This window comes from Colletotrichum karsti (assembly GCF_011947395.1).
Source record: "Colletotrichum karsti strain CkLH20 chromosome Unknown Scaffold33, whole genome shotgun sequence".
NCBI lineage: Eukaryota > Fungi > Ascomycota > Sordariomycetes > Glomerellales > Glomerellaceae > Colletotrichum > Colletotrichum karsti.
The window spans coordinates 320,982-338,257 of NW_024065933.1; the positions used below are offsets into that span (position 1 = coordinate 320,982).

General features: G+C 56.1%; 6 protein-coding genes across 6 annotated transcripts; 3 read left to right on the forward strand and 3 right to left on the reverse strand.

Moving 5' to 3' along the window:
* Positions 1–686: 686 nt before the first annotated feature.
* On the forward strand, positions 687–4,337 carry CkaCkLH20_09361 (uncharacterized protein; the record flags this gene model as incomplete). The annotated part of the gene is made up of 1 exon (XM_038892076.1): positions 687–4,337. The coding sequence occupies one exon, from the start codon at positions 687–689 to the stop codon at positions 4,335–4,337; it is 3,651 nt and encodes a 1,216-aa protein (XP_038742659.1).
* Positions 4,338–5,544: 1,207 nt separating this feature from the next.
* Positions 5,545–11,294, reverse strand: CkaCkLH20_09362 (AT hook domain-containing protein; the record flags this gene model as incomplete). Its single annotated transcript, XM_038892077.1, has 3 exons — positions 5,545–10,849; positions 10,915–11,104; positions 11,159–11,294. 3 exons carry the CDS (start codon positions 11,292–11,294, stop codon positions 5,545–5,547), a joined length of 5,631 nt encoding a protein of 1,876 aa, XP_038742660.1.
* Positions 11,295–11,930: 636 nt separating this feature from the next.
* Positions 11,931–12,432, forward strand: CkaCkLH20_09363 (transcription factor S-II; the record flags this gene model as incomplete). Its single annotated transcript, XM_038892078.1, has 2 exons — positions 11,931–12,045; positions 12,122–12,432. 2 exons carry the CDS (start codon positions 11,931–11,933, stop codon positions 12,430–12,432), a joined length of 426 nt encoding a protein of 141 aa, XP_038742661.1.
* A 119-nt stretch (positions 12,433–12,551) lies between these two features.
* On the reverse strand, positions 12,552–13,672 carry CkaCkLH20_09364 (deoxyhypusine hydroxylase; the record flags this gene model as incomplete). Its single annotated transcript, XM_038892079.1, has 2 exons — positions 12,552–13,062; positions 13,152–13,672. 2 exons carry the CDS (start codon positions 13,670–13,672, stop codon positions 12,552–12,554), a joined length of 1,032 nt encoding a protein of 343 aa, XP_038742662.1.
* Positions 13,673–14,792: 1,120 nt separating this feature from the next.
* CkaCkLH20_09365 (uncharacterized protein) lies at positions 14,793–15,827 on the forward strand (the record flags this gene model as incomplete). The annotated part of the gene is made up of 1 exon (XM_038892080.1): positions 14,793–15,827. One exon carries the CDS (start codon positions 14,793–14,795, stop codon positions 15,825–15,827), a length of 1,035 nt encoding a protein of 344 aa, XP_038742663.1.
* Positions 15,828–16,052: 225 nt separating this feature from the next.
* CkaCkLH20_09366 (gmf family protein) lies at positions 16,053–16,612 on the reverse strand (the record flags this gene model as incomplete). Its single annotated transcript, XM_038892081.1, has 3 exons — positions 16,053–16,244; positions 16,315–16,448; positions 16,558–16,612. 3 exons carry the CDS (start codon positions 16,610–16,612, stop codon positions 16,053–16,055), a joined length of 381 nt encoding a protein of 126 aa, XP_038742664.1.
* Between the last annotated feature and the right edge of the window lie 664 nt (positions 16,613–17,276).

Genomic DNA, 17,276 nt, shown 5'->3' on the forward strand with positions numbered 1-17,276 from the left:
CGTTTGTCCCGACCATCTGGCACCCTTCGCACCTGCGTCACATCCAGTGTCTCTTACACTCCTCCCTTCTTCGCCTATCGTCAACCTTTACAACCTCCCGGTTTTCATGGTCCTGTTGCGTCGCCGTTGCTCCCTCGCACCAACATTCCTTTGCGCCCTTCGCCGCCGATTTGACGCGCTCGCCCCTTCGCCCGCGACGACCCCAGCCATCTACTCCTTCGCGACCTTTTACCGCACGCATCCCCCGCAGTCCGATCCGGAGCCTGCACTTCACATCACCTCAATTTGACTTGTTTGCGCCTCATATAAAGTCGACGACATAACTTGGAGACTCTCGTATTATACGATCCGGCAAGCCAACAACGCTCTTTTTGCAAACCTTCCACGACCTTCCGACGACGATTAAGCTTTGGGCCCGGCTAGCTCTCCAAAACTCCGTGCACCCCTCAACTCTGTTGCTCTCAGCCCGCTTCTAGCCACCATATGCCGCCTCGACACTGAGCCTCACCCTGCACCATCACGGTTCCTCACCCTGCTCACCCTCAATCACATGGAATTTGTGCCAGAAGCAATGCTGTTCCGCCAGAATTACCACTGCGTGCCGTGCTGAGAAAATGGCACCGTTCCCCAACCTCTGAACGACTGGAGCTCTCTTATCGTCACACTTCCCGGTCATCTCATCCAAGATGCTGGGGAAGCTCTTCAACCTGGGCACTGGGAGCCCGGCAAACGCTCCTGCCCCTTCACAAACCAACAACAATGCTTACAAGGACTCTCCACAATCACTCGAGTCCATGCAGGAGGACATTCACACCCGAAACCTCCTGTTTCCCGACACCGAGGCCCTGTATCAACATCGAAACGAACAGGTCTTTCCGCTTTCTATGGTCTCCGCTCTTCCCTTAGCATCCATCGCAAGCGCCTTCGACTACGACGGAGACATCGACCTCGACACCCGCCATGTACGAGTCCTCATTATGCAAGATGCTGTGGCATCACTCCCGGCCCAGCTGCTCTACGACAGCCATCCCGCCCCCCCAAAGCCGCCGTCAACGGGAGAACGTCCGGTATCGGGTATCGGCACCGTCCAGGACTACCAGAGAAACCCGACCTCGCCTCGAAAAAGCAGTCTGAACCAGACATCGCGGCCTCTGGTCATTCAACCGGACAGCCCCCAACCCCGCCAAGGCGCCTTTGATCGCAGGTCCTCCATGCAAGGCCGAACTCAATCTCAAGCTGAGACAGACCTCCAGCGGGCTCGACGCGAGTACAACGACGAGATTCACGCCTTTACAGCATCCGTCTTTGGAAATTCGGAACTCATGTCTTACAAAGGAACTTCAACAAAGGTTCATATCGTTCCTACCGATAGTCGCCCCGAGTATGGGGGCTCGTATCTTGGAGATGGCCGCGGTTCCATTGGCCGCTCGAGCATGCGGTCTAGTCGACTGGCTCAGTCATACACATCAGACAACGTCTCGCCCATGCACCCCCCACAATCATTTACCTCTGCACCAAATTCAAGAACCCCTCCAGAGAGGAGGAAAATACTCATCACCCGGCTTTTTCCTGTCCTGATGCCCAGCGACGACGCTGATGCACAGAGTGATACCCCTTTGAGTCGTTTCTCCGACCAAAACACGGGTTTCCCTTTCCCGCAGTCTGCAGACGACACAAACCCACCCAAGAAGAAGAAGCCACATCCCAAACAGAAACGTACGCCAATGTACGCGGTTGTACTGGTGATTCAGCTACCTCCTACATCCGCTCAACCAATCCCTCCTTCTACCATGCGGTCCACTTTTCGCGCCAGCTCTTATACCGAACAGGACTCCTTCCCGTCTTCCATGAGCTCGGCTCGGCGTTCGGGATGGACGCTGTCTGGGTCCGGGTTTCCCATCGATTCCCTGGAGTCTTCATGTTCGACCGATGTCGATGACAGGATGGACACGATCACCCAACATTGGGACATTATCATGCGGACCTTGACGCATCTGCAGGGCTTCATCGCATCTACGCTTGGTACGCTGCTTAAGCAAGCAGACCTATCCTCTCCTGATCCGTACCCTTCGTCGTTTTCGTCGTATGTGGGCAGAGCTCCATCCTTGAGTGGGAGACGCGACGACCCGCATTTCGTCAAGCCTCTCAAAAGTAATGCTAAGAACATTGCTCTGCAGCCCAATTGCTTACAGCAAGACGACAGCATTGCGCAGGAAGCAAATATGGCGAGACTCCGGGTGGTTACAGGCCTCCGCGCTCAGCGAGTGATCACAGCGCAGGGAAGGTGGGGCATCTGGAGGGACGAAGCCAGATGGATGGCGAGAAAGGTCGGGGAGAAAGAGCATGGGTTTTTCTTCTTCAATCTTCTAACCGGATTTCTCGCTACGCACACCGACTGGCTGAACGCCATGAGTCCCGCGTGGTATCGACGGAAGCACCACCAGCAACAAAAAGCCAAGGGTGAGGAGGATCTGTCACTACCAGCACGAACCATTATAATCGCCAACGATAAGATGCTCGCGCGGAGGCTGATTTTCCTTCTGTCCGCATTCCTGCCGTCACATCAGCACATCTCGTCAACACGACCTCATCGGCCAAGCACCTCCACCTCATTCGGGGCGTTCTCTCAGTCTCCACCTTCTCTCATCATACCGATCCTGCGAGAGGAGTCGTTGCGTCGCAAGATCAATCGACGAACCGGGCCTAGGCGAGCCTCCCACTCCCGTACAGTCAGCCAAAGTACCCGGGCTTCTGGTGTTCCGCCCCAACTGGCACATCTCAGCATGGAAAGTCGACATGAAAGACGTGTCTCGGACGCAGGGTCGATCCGGTCCAACCTTCCTATTCCCGGCAACGAGCAGGTCAGCAGGAAGAGCAGCGCAGCAACGACAACTACCATTACTCCAGAGACCACCATTCCCCATTTTACGACGGCCCAGAGGTTCGAAACGCGGAGGAGTCTGCGGCCGGGGAGTAGCGGGAGCATGGCCGCAGATGACCTGAAGCGAACGTTGAAACGTGGAGAAAGTTCGGGTCACGTCAGCACTGCGAGTACCGATTCTCGGATGTCGGGTTCTAGATGGGGCAGTGTGATCAGCACGTTGTGGAATGGGAAGAGGAGGGATTCGACCGGCCTCACGACCCCCAGCATGCCCTACGGCAGCAACCCGACTTCCCCGACCAAATCTATGCCTGGCCGCCGAGACAAGCTTTCGGAGATGGTTCGAGAAGTCAGGACGGAGGGCTATCGGCGAATGGAAGATCGCGGCCGACTCAACGAGGGCAACGGCAACGGCCCAATTACCCCTCGTGGACTCGACGAACAAGCCGTCGACGACATTCCTGCAAGATTCACCTTTCCCGAGCGAGTTCCCGACCCGAGTGGCGATTTCCAGTCACCCGTCAAGACATCGATCAACGCCGAAGATGGAGTCATCGACGTGGACATTCCCTTCCCGGACTACATCACCTCGTTCGAGACGGCCGTCAGCTCACCGTCCAGCAGCGGCTATCTGTCCACCCCCGGAGTTGGTAGCGGGCTGGAGGGCTTTGAGCAGTTTTCGAGGATCACAATAGACGGCGACTCGCCCATGAACGTGGCTGGATTTCTCCAGAGGTACCACGAGGACATGATACTGCAAGCCGTTCCTCCCCAAGATACCCTCATGGACGACATCAAGAAGTCAATGAGAGCCGAGCCTACCCCTTTCGTCACACAGCCGTTCTACTCGATGGAACAGCCAGCCGACCGCTGGGTCGATGTAAGCAGCGCACTCATTGCTGACACGACCACGCACACAATCACGCGGATCCGGTATCGCCGTCTGATCCGACCGAAACCATTCCTTGATAGGGTAGCCCCCTTGGGTTCCGCTGGTTCAAGCTCATACAGTGCAGCTCCTATGACTCCGTCCATACTCCCTTACGAGACGCAACTGGACGACGAATTCATCGAGGAACCTATTGCAAGCCTTGACGAGGTCCTCATCGAAGCAGTCGAGAGGGTGATTGCTCAGAGTAGCGAAGTGAGCAAGCAAAGCTCGTCGAACTCTTCTCGATCAACAAGCAAGCGCCGAGACCGAAGCAATAGCGAGGCTTCAGCCTCCGTCGACTCGCATCACACCACCCGCATCCCGGTACCATCTCAAGAAGTGCCCCGCGACCAATGTAAGACAGTGGTCCTGTCAGCCTTGGACGAGATCATCCGCGACGTCATCGAAGAACGAGATCACGAGAACGCGGATTCCAACAGCCATACAGACCGAGACCGAGAGAGTGCGCTCCGCGAGGCCGTCCGAATTTGGCTCGACGCCGTCGACTCCACCGATCAAGCCTAAAACACACTCACGGGTATGCCAGACAGCAGCCCGTGAGTTTACGACGTAATGACATATAGCAGAGCAGTAGCCTGCCACAACCTGTACCACCACCAAACCAATTTTTTTCCTACGTAAGAAAGAGAAAGTGAGAAACCGATAAAGTACTGAATTGATACCCCGGAGCACAAGAAGACGCGAGCTTCTTTGCTCTTTGAGAGAGTGTGTGTTCGTGACATGCTTGCGCGCAGCAGCAGCAGCAGCATCGGCCGAGTGGATGGGCATGGGAAGGTTTACATGAGGGCCCACGAGCCCCTAGGTTGGCGTTCTTTTGCGGGTACGCGGGGGAACCGGTTGTAACGGATTAGACGCACGCACGCATGCTCTTGTCGTTTCTGAACCATTTACACGCACAGCGGGGGGCAAACGGGAAGGCGTCATGGGTGATCAATTCAAGGGTAGATAGTAGCTAGGACTGCAAACAGAGTAATAGGAAACTTTCCTGGCAACGTCTGGTCTCTGATGCTGGCGATGTCTTGGGTGCTTCTGTATTCTCATCTCATCTGGCCAAGTCAAGGATGTGCGAGGATCGATTCTGTCTGGGTTCAGCCTACCGGGGTTAACGTAATTCTGAACTTCGAATCCAGAACACTAGAGTCACACAAACAATGATTCACCGCGACAAGCACATCATGTATCAACTAGCTCGTGTTTTCCTCGCAAACTAGCTACTTCGTGCAAGTGAGGAGGAGGTATCATTCCAAAAGCAAAAGATGCCCGTCCCGTCTCTGCGCGCGGGGTGGGTGACGTGGAGAGACGGAAAAAAGCTTTATCCCCATCCATAATCTTGAGAGCCTCCCGCGCTTTCTCATTTACCGCTCGTAACATTATAAAGTAAGAAAACAAAAACGCCCCCTTTTTTTTTCCAGCCATCGTAGGCTCCCCGTTTGCTGCAGGCAAATACTTTCTTTCTCCATCTCTCAAGTACACTGGTTTTGAGGGGAAAATACGCAAAACCAAAGTACTAAAAAGACATGCCTCGAACCTGTCAAGTCTTTCCCCTTCTCAATGCAGAGACTCCTTGCCCCAGTATGCCGTTTATGTGATGTGTGTGCAGAGATGATGATGTACATGTACACGGAGGGTAGAACCCCCCACTGTTCTTCTATAGCGCAGTTGTTTCTTGCCGCAAATGACACACCTCCGAACCAATACTGCTGTCTGACGCTCAGATGAAGTCCATATCGTCCAAGTCTGCTTCGGCGTCTTCTTCCACCTCGACTGGGTTCTTGCGTGGGCGTCCTCGGGGTCGCGGGCGAGATGTAGAGCGCTGTCGCTTTTTGGGCCGTCCGACGGGGTTGCTGCCGGCCTTGCGCTTTCGACCTCTTCCATCGGCCGCCGCTCCTTCTTCCTCGTCCTCGCTATGGCTTCCTTCGCCTTCGCCGTCAAGATCGTCCTCTTCAGCAACCTTGAACTCCTTATCAACGTTCATCAGCTCGACAAACGTCTTGCACTTTGCCAAGATGGCTTCCTGGGAAGAGAGACCGTTGATGTGTGATGCTACTTCCTCCCAGAACTTGTCGCCTGTGACACCCTGCACTTTGGTAGGCGCTTTGCTCAGATCCTTGGCTGCCGGCTTGGCTTTCATCTCACGCTTGAGACCGTAGAGACGTCGAAGATACGTCCGAGCTTCCCAAAGACACAGCAAGATGATGGAGCCCGACGCGAGTTGTCGTAGCCTTTTCTCTGGAATAGTTGGCTGCGGGTGCAGCGGCTGACCATCAGCTTGCAGGTTGGCCGGCTGATCCAAGTCCATGCGCATGTTGAAGACCTCGGACTCGATCACGTGAGCCATGCTCGAGCCTGTCGACGAGAAGATCTTCTCCATGGTGTTGACAGTAACCAATGCTTCACCAACAGTGATGTAGTCGAAGAAGGCAAGGTTTTCAATGATAAATCGCGAGAAATCCACATGAGGCGGCATCTGGCCAGAGACGTCCAGACTGGAATAGTCGAAATCCACCTGGCCTACAAGTTTCTCTAGGAACTTTTGCCGGTTCTTCGTCTTGCTCACTTTGAGCACTTCCATCAAGAGATGAAGCTTGGATTGAAAGGGGTTCTCGGAAGCGCCGCGCGTGTCGTGGACAATATCCCGTTGATACTCGTACGCAGCCTGGATCGCCTTCACATACTCTCGTTCGATGACTGTCTCGTGTTTTTCGTGAAGAGCTCGGTGCTCCATGAAGGCAACTTCTGAAATTCGCTGGACCGAGGAAGTCTCTAGCGTGATGAGGGTGACGCCCGTCTCCTTTGGGTGCACGAGACCTTGTCGGTTGATGCTGCCGAGTACCTCCACTGCGAGGAAAGCATGCTCGTCCTGTGTTGCTAGGGCGATGCGGGTGATCTCCTTCAAGAAACGCTGAGTTGTTGCACTCGCGACGTCGTCGAAGCTGGTTCCGCCCATGACAGTCAGCTCGCGCTTCTTGTCACCCTCGGGGCCGCCGGCCGCAGCAGCGCTAGCAGCCTCGGACCGTCTCTCTTCAGTGAGAAGGAATTCCTTGAAAGACCGGAGAATGGTGCTCTCAAGAGCCGGAATCTTAGTCTCGAACACCTGCTGGAACTTGGTGTACACGTTCGGCGAGACGTAGTTTCTGGGGTGCGCCTGACAGATAAGACCGATAGCGTCCAAAGCATGTCTTCTTGCCTCCATGGGTTGTGAGGCGTCGGCCCAAGGCGCTAGATTGTCGACCATGAGCTTCGCGACGGATGTGCCAGAGTACTTGGGGAAGATCTTTTTGAAGACCGCAATCTCAGAGTCCAAGTCGCAGTGCTTGCCGACCATTCCCACGATAATAGAATATCTGCCAAATTTCTGCAGCTTGGTGGCGTCCATCGCCGTGTTGCGCATGCTAGCCACTCCACGGAGACTGGAGGCACCCAAGTGGGCCAACTTATCGCGGTTGTCCAGAAGTTCCGCGATGATCCACAAGCAGGCAATGACGTCGTCCAGGAGGACTTTGTTCAACCTACCAACAGAATTTTGTAGCTGTTCTCGCAATTCACGGAGGAAGTCCGCATATTTGGCAGAAAGCTGCGGTAAAACTTGGCGATAGATGACAGTTACGGCCTTGAAGACAGTCAGGTCGTCTGTACCACTGAAGCTGGCAAGATGAGGCTTCAAGAGTCGAATCTCTTCGAAGGTGAACAGCTTCGCGTCTGCTTTTGCGAAGATCTGGAGGACCTGAAGCGCATCTCGTCCGGATGGAATGGTGGGATCGTCTGAGTCAAGAGTGTCGATGAGCTCGAACATCTTTTCGACCAACTTCATGCTGACACCAAAGGGCCCGTTATGAGCCTTGTTTTGGCCGCCGAGGATAGACTGGAGCACCTTGTCTAGGACGGCACCCACATTCCCCGACTTGACAGTTTGAATCATCAAGGCAACGTGGTCGGTGAGAGACGTCTTGTAAGTTGCGGTGTCGTCGACTTGATAGAACGGAGCGAACCAGACTTCTTCTATCATCTGGCGAGCAAGGTCTCTCACGCCCTCGTCTGGATCTTGAACGCGATGGAGCAAGCCGTTGGCGATGGCACTGCGGATCTCTCTGCTCTGGTTGCGCAGATAAATGTCCTTGGCCAACTTCATCGCTCTCTTGCGCACACCAATGCCGGAATCAATGAACCTCTCAATGATCCTCTCCGCCATTTTGTCTTCCAATCTGGGGCGAAGGCCAATACACTTGCCCATGAGACCAATTGCAGAATCGCGTACCTGAGGGGATGAATCGCCCGCGCAGGTGATGATGAGGTGGACAACGACGGAATCGCCATCGAGGATGGCAGGATCGGTCTCCAGGAGGTGGTTGATGCTCTTCAGACTCTTGCTACGAACAGTGGCCTGGTCACTAGCCATGGCCTTTAGTAGCACGTTGAGCATTGCCTGGAAGTGCTCACAGAACGGTGTCCGAAGCAAGATGATTTCGTACGAAAGCTTTCCCAGTTCCTTGCTGACATTCTTGAAGGTGTACTCGTTCGATAGCCATCGGCGGTCCTCAATCATCATGCGCAACCGGAATGCGAGACGCCCGAATTCTTGGTCGAGGGAATCGTTTGTATCTTGCATTGCGTCGTATCCCGCAAAGATCCTGTAAGCCCAGTTGGCGATCATGAAGGAGATGGCGCCCTGCACATGAGGATCATCGCTGCTGCGCTCCTGAAGATGCTCAAGGGTCGCCCGATAAGGGCCTGACCAGGAGACGTCGTGTTCGATGCGAGACTTCTGTTCCAAGGCCGATGTTGCCAAATCAGCTAGATAGCGGGACAGTTCGCTGCCGTTGCTGTCGGTGGAATTGGCTGTTCTTCGAACATGAGACCGCAACTTGGAGATAGCAGCACTCATGACCCCAAGTAGTTCGAGGGCCATGTTCTTGGCAGGGGCTGCCGTTCTCTCTCCATCCCATAGCTTCATCATGTAGAAAGTTAGCTGTCGTAAAATGAGTTCCGCAGAAGGCCAGTCCGGTGAATCGAGACATTCCGTAAAGTCCTCGACGAAAAGGTCCAGCAAGTTGCGGTAGGGCGTATCTCCAGACTTGGTAGACTTCAAGGCACGGTTGACCATGAAGTTGACAATGTAGTTAGCATGGTGAGTCGCGCCTTCGGCCAGGGGCAGTGCCACTGCCTTGAGTTCCTCGAGTGCGAGTTCGTGTTGGGAGGCTCCAGCTTCTTCGGACTTGATGGTGGCCTTTATGTCGTGCTTGCCGGCGAGAGGCATCTCCTCATCATCGTCATCGTCCATCATTGCCATCCGGCTGCGTGCGCCCTTCTCTTCCACCTTGCTAGAACTTGCTTGCACCAAACGCATGATCAAAGCGGAGACTGGTTGAATGTTTGAGCCATTCGATAAACGGAACTGGCGGGCACTCTGCTTTCCGACGGGCAGCTTTTCCAAAGAGGTGAGAATATCGTCAAAAATACCGCGGCGCTGATCGGGCTTTGCGAGGAAAATCTGGCAAAGCATGTCCATGGCAACCAGGCGAATACCGTCGAACTTCTGGGTGCCGACGACGGAGTCCTTGTCCAGGTAAGCATTGTCGACAAACAACAGGCCGGAAGCCGCAAACTCTAAGCTGCCGAGAGCGGTATCTGACAGATCGATGCAAGTGACGAGTTTGGCGAGTAAAGCGAAGAGCTTCTGGCAGTTCGTCAAAACAGTGCCAATCGCCTTTTTGTGCGGCTGCAGCAGCTTGAACAGGGCAGATGTGGAGCCGGAACCACGCATCTCGACAATCGGGATGACGATGCCATCGACCACACCTTTGAATACGTCGACACATTTCTGAATGATCTCTTCCGAGTAAATCTGCTTTTCTTCTCTGCCGCCGCACATTATGCGCAGGCAGGTACGCGCAGTCTTGAGACCCATCTCGATATCGGGTAGCTGGTTCAGCCAGTCTGACACCTCCGATCCTCCCCAGGACTCGTCGATTTTGAAATCCAGGTTGAGCATGTGCGACAGACCGTATTCGCTCAACTTCTGGATCTGTTGAAGTTCGTCGATGGAGGCGTCGCCATAGCTCCCAAGGTCAATCATCTTCTGGACCGACGTTTGCAGCTTCTGCTGTATCGAAGCGGTGAGGATGGGCTCGTTGTCGCTGCTCAGCGTTGCGATATGCTGATAGCCAGGTTCACTTCCCAGCACATTTCTAATGGCGTCGAAGATTCCCTTAGTCAGTCTTTCGAACTCCTGCAATGCTTCCTCAGCTCGCTGTCGTGTGTTGAGATTGCTGTTGATCTTGTCGTCTCTGTCTTGGTAACCGCCGTCTAGTCGACGCATTGATAGACCCGTTGGTTCGTCTGGTGAATCCGGGACGACCATCTCAAGGTACTCGTCTTTGCTGAAACCGGGTGCATGAGGAAGGTCTATCGTAATAGCAGGGCGCTTCGGAGCGTCGGGCGCTCCTGGCGGAGTGAGTTGTTTGGGTGCAAAGGAGGGTTGGGTGGGTTGAGGTTGAGGTGGTTGTGCGGTAGGTGCAGGTTCGGCAGGAGCAATTTGGGCGGGCTCGAGTTTTGGAGTTGACTGCGCAGGTGCTGGTGGTAATGGCTTGGGAGCCTGCGTTGGTGTTTGTTGGGCGGAAAGAGGTTTGGTCGGGGTCGCGACTTCCCTCTCATTTGATTTGCGAACAGGTTGCGGGGCTGCGTGGTCAGGAACTTCGACATAGGCGCTAGGATCGAATTTCTTGGAAGGAATAGCGACTTCGAATCTGAAATTGCTCCTTTGATGCGTGTCTGTATGAGCCGACGTATGTTTCGGCTGAGGTGCAACGCTCTTTGGTGTCGGAGGAGGTTGCGACGGCGGAGGATTCAACACAACTTGTCCGTTCTGCGGTGCAGCTCCCGGCGGAGGCTTGATGAATGTTGGTGCCCTATCGAACATCATCTTGGCCACCGGGGAGAGTCCAGCACTTAGGCCTTGATGGCCGCCAGTCGGGTTCGCATTGGAGTTGAGGTTCGGCTTGGGTACGGACTTGAACTTGCTGCGAGGACCATGAGGGTCAGTAACGGTATCCGTGCTGCTGGTATCTGGCATCCCGGTACTCACTAATAAGTCCGCTGATTCGGCTTCAGATCGTGAAGCACATGATCCACTGCATATTTCAGGTGTTTCAACCCATGATTCTGGTTCGGACCGGTCGCCTCTTTGTTGAGGTTGTCGTACTCTTGGCTGCTGAAGAGGTGCGAGACACTCGCGGCCAATGAACCGGAGCCAATGGTCGGATCTGGAATGAGGTCTTTTGGATGTCAGCTAGACAGTCTCAAGCCATGGAGCCCTGAGCCCAACATACCGGAGGTAAATGGGATCACGGAGGTCTGCGGAGAGTATGGCAATGCCTCGGGGAGTGTGAATGGCCGTGGAGGCTGGTCCGGCTGCACGAAGATGCCGTTGGGAGGGCCATTCGGCATCATCCCTTGGTTCACCATCTTGAAGCTGTCCTCAGACCAACGTCTTTCCTACAGACATGTTCTCTCGAGATAGGCGAAGGGGATCGAGTCGATGGCGGCCAAGCTCGTGTTGGCGAGTCGCGCGCTCGGTTATTGTCGCATCTACGGAGAGAACGTCGGTCGTTTACGAGTCGGTCGTGGGGGAATTCTACTGAGGTGTCACCGTCTAAAAGGGAGTAGCTGCATCGTCCGGTCGCCAGATGCAGCTGCCACGGGAGAGGATTGATTCGCGATCTGTCGGCGTCGTCTTGGGTTGCTTGGGACGGTGGGAAGGTTGCGACAGCCTCGCGTGGAAAGACCCTTGTCCATCGAATGGTCCGTGCACAAGCTTTGCCCAGCCAGTGGCCAGTTAATCCGCTCCTGCCTGTTTCCCCAGAGGCGGTTGCTGCCTTGTCTTGGATCGGTTACATAATCCACTACAGGGGTGGCTCTTTCCCGGTTCGAGGCGATAAGCGATTGCAATAAGAGACAAGAGAAAAGAAGGCCGATAACGATAAGAACTTGCCGAAAATCTTCCAGCAAAATATTTCGTCGGACTTTGATGCGCGACACCCCCGACTTTCCAATCGAATTACAGCATTACCTATTCGACGAACTTCGGACACCACAGTCACCATGTCTGCCATTGGAACCCTCGTCTTCTGCCACGACTGCGGCAACTTGCTGCCCGCGTCCATGGGCACCGAGAAGAACATTCTGGTCTGCGACTGCTGCGGCGCCGAGAACAAGGGTACGTCGATCTCCAGCACAGTCGGCCGATTGATGGCCAGACTCGACGACTTTTAGCTGACATTCCTGTCTCATAGACACCGGTTCCAAGACTATCATTACCCAGACCAAGCCCTCCGACTTTCCCTCCCAGCTGCGACAGAAGCTCCAGTCGAACGTCCAAGCCGTCGACAAGAACATTAACACCGAGGCCACCATCAAGGAGACATGCCCCAAGTGCGGAAGGGAAGAGGTCCGCTTCACGGCCGTCCAGCTGCGCAGTGCAGACGAAGGCAGCACCATCTTCTTCACCTGCGACTGTGGCTTCAAGTATGACCCCTTTTACCACCGAAGACGTTCGGGATCGAGTGAGAGACGAAATGCTGACGATTTCCAGATGGTCTCATAACAACTGAAATACACTAAACTTTTTGCCCGTCGCTTTTAAGTACCTTATCCCGACTAATGATCTAATTCCCGCCCCGGCCCAAACGAACTTTCCCAACACGAAATCTCCTGTGCATGCTCTCACGCAGCCGCCTTGGCTCCCTCGGGAATCAGCGCATACTCCGCCTGTCCACTAGCCTCGAACTCGGCCATGTCGAGCGCGACAATGACGCTCTCCCGCACGACCTTCTCCTTGTCGTGCAGGAACTTCAACAGCGTCGCCTCGACGCCCTCCTCGTCACCCAGACTGCCCAGGGCCTCGGCCGCCTCGTGGCGCACCATGCTCGCCTCCTCGGTGTTGCTCAGCGCCTCGGTCAGCGCGGGGATGGAGGCCGGGTGCGAAAGCTGGCCGAAGACGAAGGCGATCTCGTGGCGGAACAGCGCGGAGGAGTCGGCGAAGCCCTTGGCCAGGGCGTGCACGGCGGGGACGGCGGTCGGAAGGTCGGGCGGCGACGCGAGGTCGCGCAGGGCGAACATGGCGCGGTAGCGCAGGAAGAGCGGCAGCGAGGTGTCCATGAGCGTCTTCTCGAGCTCCGGGACGGTGCTTTGCGACTCCTCCATGGGCGGTGCGGGGTCGACGGATGTGAAGTCGCTGTGTGCGCGGGTGCGTCAGGCGTTAGCAACGATAGAAAAACAAAAAGCAATGATACCCTTTCTTTCCAACTAGTCTCTACAGCGTACCTCTTGCGAAGCTTTTCCTGCTTCCTCTGCTCCGAGTTCTGCCACTCGATGAGATCGATCGCAATCTCGCACGTCTCGACAATGCACACGTCCTCGCCCTCGCGGTCCCTGAACTCCCTCAGGATCTCGAGCTGGCCCGCGTCGCCCAGGGCGCCGAGCGCCTCGGCGGCCTCGTGGCGGCACATGGGGTCCTCCTTGAGGTCCCTGAGGACGGCGCGCAGCGGCTCGACGGCGTACAGGTTCCCCGTCTGGCCGAGGCAGTAGGCGAGCTCGTGCTTGAGCAGGGCCGAGGGCGACGCGAAGCCGGCGGCGATGGCGTCGATGGCGGCCTCGGCGTCGGCGCTCTTGTCCTTGCAGGCGACGTGCTTGAGGGAGAAGAGGGCGCGGAAGCGGAGCGGGAGGGGGCTCGCCTCGGAGGTGAGCGTCCTGCGCAGCTCGGCGATGGTCTTGGACTGCGACTCGCCGGCGGCGATGGCCTCGAGGGCCTCGCGCGACTCGGGCATCTCGGCGGAGGGTGACATGTTTCCGGTTGAAGAGAAGGGAGGGGTATCTATGTGCAAGAAGGACCAAAAAAGTGAGAAATCTAAGCAAGTTGACAGAAATGTAAGAAGGAAAACAGGATTGGCGTGGGCCGATTTTCTATGTAGAGGGGGGTACCGTTACGTACGAGGGGTAGAGAAAAAAGAGTTACCTCCGAGCTCGTGGTGGTGTGGGCGGCGCGGACGACAATCAGTCACTGCGCCTTCACTTTCGGATCTGATAAAGAGATTGTAGAAATTTTGCGAGGGGCAGCGGCGGGGTGGTGACGCCCGATAAGATGTGCCCCTCACCATCACTTGAACAGGCCCTGCAACGGTTCCACAGAGCAGACCACAGGTATTTTTTTGCAGCGAGGGGCTTCTCCTACAGCTTCTCCTGCGCGAGACGACAGACGATCATAAGCCGCAAATTGGAAGGTGCTCTCAACAACAAGCAAGACTCCACGGTCTATTAGTCTAGTTGGTTAGGACGTCGGATTCTGATTAGCACCCAGACCTTCCGTAAGCCCAGGTTCGAATCCTGGATGGACCTATTGTTTTGCCGATCCAGCTACATCTGACCTGGAATCGTCGGTATTTGTTGTGTAATCTTTTTGCCTTTAATATTGACCGTCTTGGGACGAAGAAGACTGACAGCGAACTCTGTTCCTCAAAGGTTGTGAACATCTGCAAGCGTTGGTTGGTGACTCTATTAAGTGGGGCCTTCCCATCTCCGCGGGACGATTTCGACGGCGACTCGCCACCACTCATAGCAACTTCGTTTGTCACCCTCAAAACTCACTTCAACTTACACCATCTCACAACAACACCACGCCTACCTCTATATCTCCAACTCGGACAACTTTACAAGAAGCGTGTATCACAGGTCAGTCTATCTCATAACTCAGTATTACTAAGACCCCGTTTCTAACACGTCGGTAGAGTCCCGCCCCTCGAGTCCCGGCTTATCAATCAACAAGGCCTCACTCGACCTCACATCCGGTCCCGGACCTACAACCTCGCCTCAAGCCGGAGCCTCCCACACTTCTCTTCATCGCCCTCAAGTCTCAGCCAACTTTACACTCTCCATCCAACCTTCCAACCGCCACAGCACAGCGCCAAAATGGCCCCCTCCCTAGAAGCAGACACCGACACGGAAATCCAACAAGTCCTGACCAACCCCCAAAAAGCCACCCCGCAACTCGTCGCCCCCGAACCCGAACACTGCCCCGGCCCGGACTCCGCCGCCGCCGGCACCGCCGACTCCTGCGCCGGCTGCCCGAACCAGAAAGTCTGCGCCGCCACCGCGACCCAGGGCCCGGACCCGGACATCCCCCTCATCGCCGCCCGCCTGTCCGGCGTCGCCCACAAGATCCTCGTCCTCTCCGGCAAGGGCGGCGTCGGCAAGTCCACCTTCACCACCCTCCTCGCCCACGCCTTCGCCACCAACCCGGATTCGTCGGTGGGCGTCATGGACACCGACATCTGCGGGCCCTCCATCCCCAAGATGCTCGGCGTCGAGTCCGAGACCGTCCACGTCTCCGGCGCCGGCTGGTCCCCCGTCTGGGTCCTCGACAACCTCGGCGTCATGTCCATCCAGTTCATGCTCCCGGACCGCGACGCCGCCGTCATCTGGCGCGGCGCCAAGAAGAACGGCCTGATAAAACAGTTCCTCAAGGACGTCGAGTGGGGGCCCCTCGACTTCCTCCTCGTCGACACGCCCCCCGGCACCTCGGACGAGCACCTCTCCGTCAACACCTTCCTGCGGGACTCGGGCATCGACGGCGCCGTCGTCGTCACCACCCCGCAGGAGGTCTCCCTCCTCGACGTCCGCAAGGAGATCGACTTCTGCCGCAAGGCCGGCATCCGCGTCCTCGGCCTCGCCGAGAACATGGCCGGCTTCGTGTGTCCCAAGTGCACGGGCCAGAGCGAGATCTTCCGCGCGACGACGGGCGGCGGGCGGGCGCTGGCGGAGGAGATGGGGGTCCCGTTCCTCGGCAGCGTGCCGCTGGACCCGAGGATCGGGATGGCGTGCGACTACGGCGAGAGCTTCTTTGACAGTTTCCCGGATAGCCCCGCCTGTCTGGCGTTCAAGGACGTGGTGAGGAACGTGAGTCGGCAGATGGGGCTGGACGAGAAGGAGGTTTTGCCGGAGTAGACTTGTTTTGTTACGTGGTTGGGCTTTTGTTTGTTTTATAACCGGTTTACGAAATTATGTTGAATCAAAGATATCCCCATTTTCCGTACTAGACGGCTTGGAACTTTTTGTATTATGTGCGTGCCGCATACCGCCAACCCATCGCAGGCCAGCCAGCCTGTGTTCTCTCTCTCTCTATATAAACCGACTTCCCTCTTGCCCGCCTGCCTGCCCGTACCTCAACACCTACGCGGCAGATCCCAACTTGGACGGTATCTCCTCGAGGTCCTCGACGTCCTGGATATCGATCACGCGGCCGACCTCGCTCGTATTCCGCATCAGCTCCTTGGCGCCGGCGTAGAGCATGCGGATCTCGTTGTTGCAGGTGATGGGGAGGTAGTAGATGAGCACGTACGGCACCGACAGTCGGCCGGAGGGCTGTCGGTCGTCAGCTTGTCAGCTTCTTGCAATCCTCCTCCTCACGAAGACTAGGATCGACAAGACGTACCAGTGTCAAAGGGTAACTCAGGAGCACGAATCTAGGGCTGTGGTCCGGGAGGTCGTCGCCGATCTCCTCGAGCGTATTGTACACGACCTTGTCGTCGTCCTGCTTGATCTCGTGGGTGTTCTTATCGATGTAGTCTGTCCCCCAGAAAGCCGATCGTCAGCGATCTGCCTCCCTCCCTGTGCCTGGCGACTGATTTCTTCTTCTTCTTCCTTCCCATCTCGAGATCCAAGGAGACGCACATACAGATAACGGCTTGGGGATCGTTCGACCGCGAGGTCCCGAGGCGGAACTTGCGCAGGTGGTCTTTGGTCTCCTGGGAGAAGGTATACAGCCTCGACTCGGACGCCTAGACGAGAGCACGGCAACAAGGGAAAAGGTCAGCGCGGGTTTCTTTTTTTTTTCGGACGACACGCGGCGTGAGCTGGAGCTTTGCGCACCATGGTTATGTGATTCGAGGCGGGGTAGGCGAAGGTATTCGGGATCGCTGGAGGTATGCGACGAAGGACCTGTAGTCACTACAGCTCGGAGAATGTCGAAATGCACAGGATTGAAAAATCAGGTTGTGATCTGAAGCAGTCGTCAATTGGATCCTCAGGGTCCAAGGTCGAGATCTTGGTCGGAGCCGCAACACTAAGAACGTCAGACCGAGACCAAAAAGTCAAGCCACCCCTCCCCAAGCCAAGGTCCTCCCCTCCCCCGCCCTCAGGTCCGTCGGGCTCCCGTCAGTTGAGACCATTGCCCCGCTGTCCAGCTGTGAGAGGACTGGACGGGGCCCCACCAGTGACCTCACCCACCAACCCCAACCCGTGGAGCTCGCCAGCAGGTCAGTGACGCCGACATTCTCCCAGCAACTCCGAAGAGCGGCACTCTCAGTATCCGTCAGGTACTACTACTAAAGGTACGAACGACAACGACCGAAGCTCGCGATTCGATGCAATCCCGCTCTATTCTGCATACCCGCT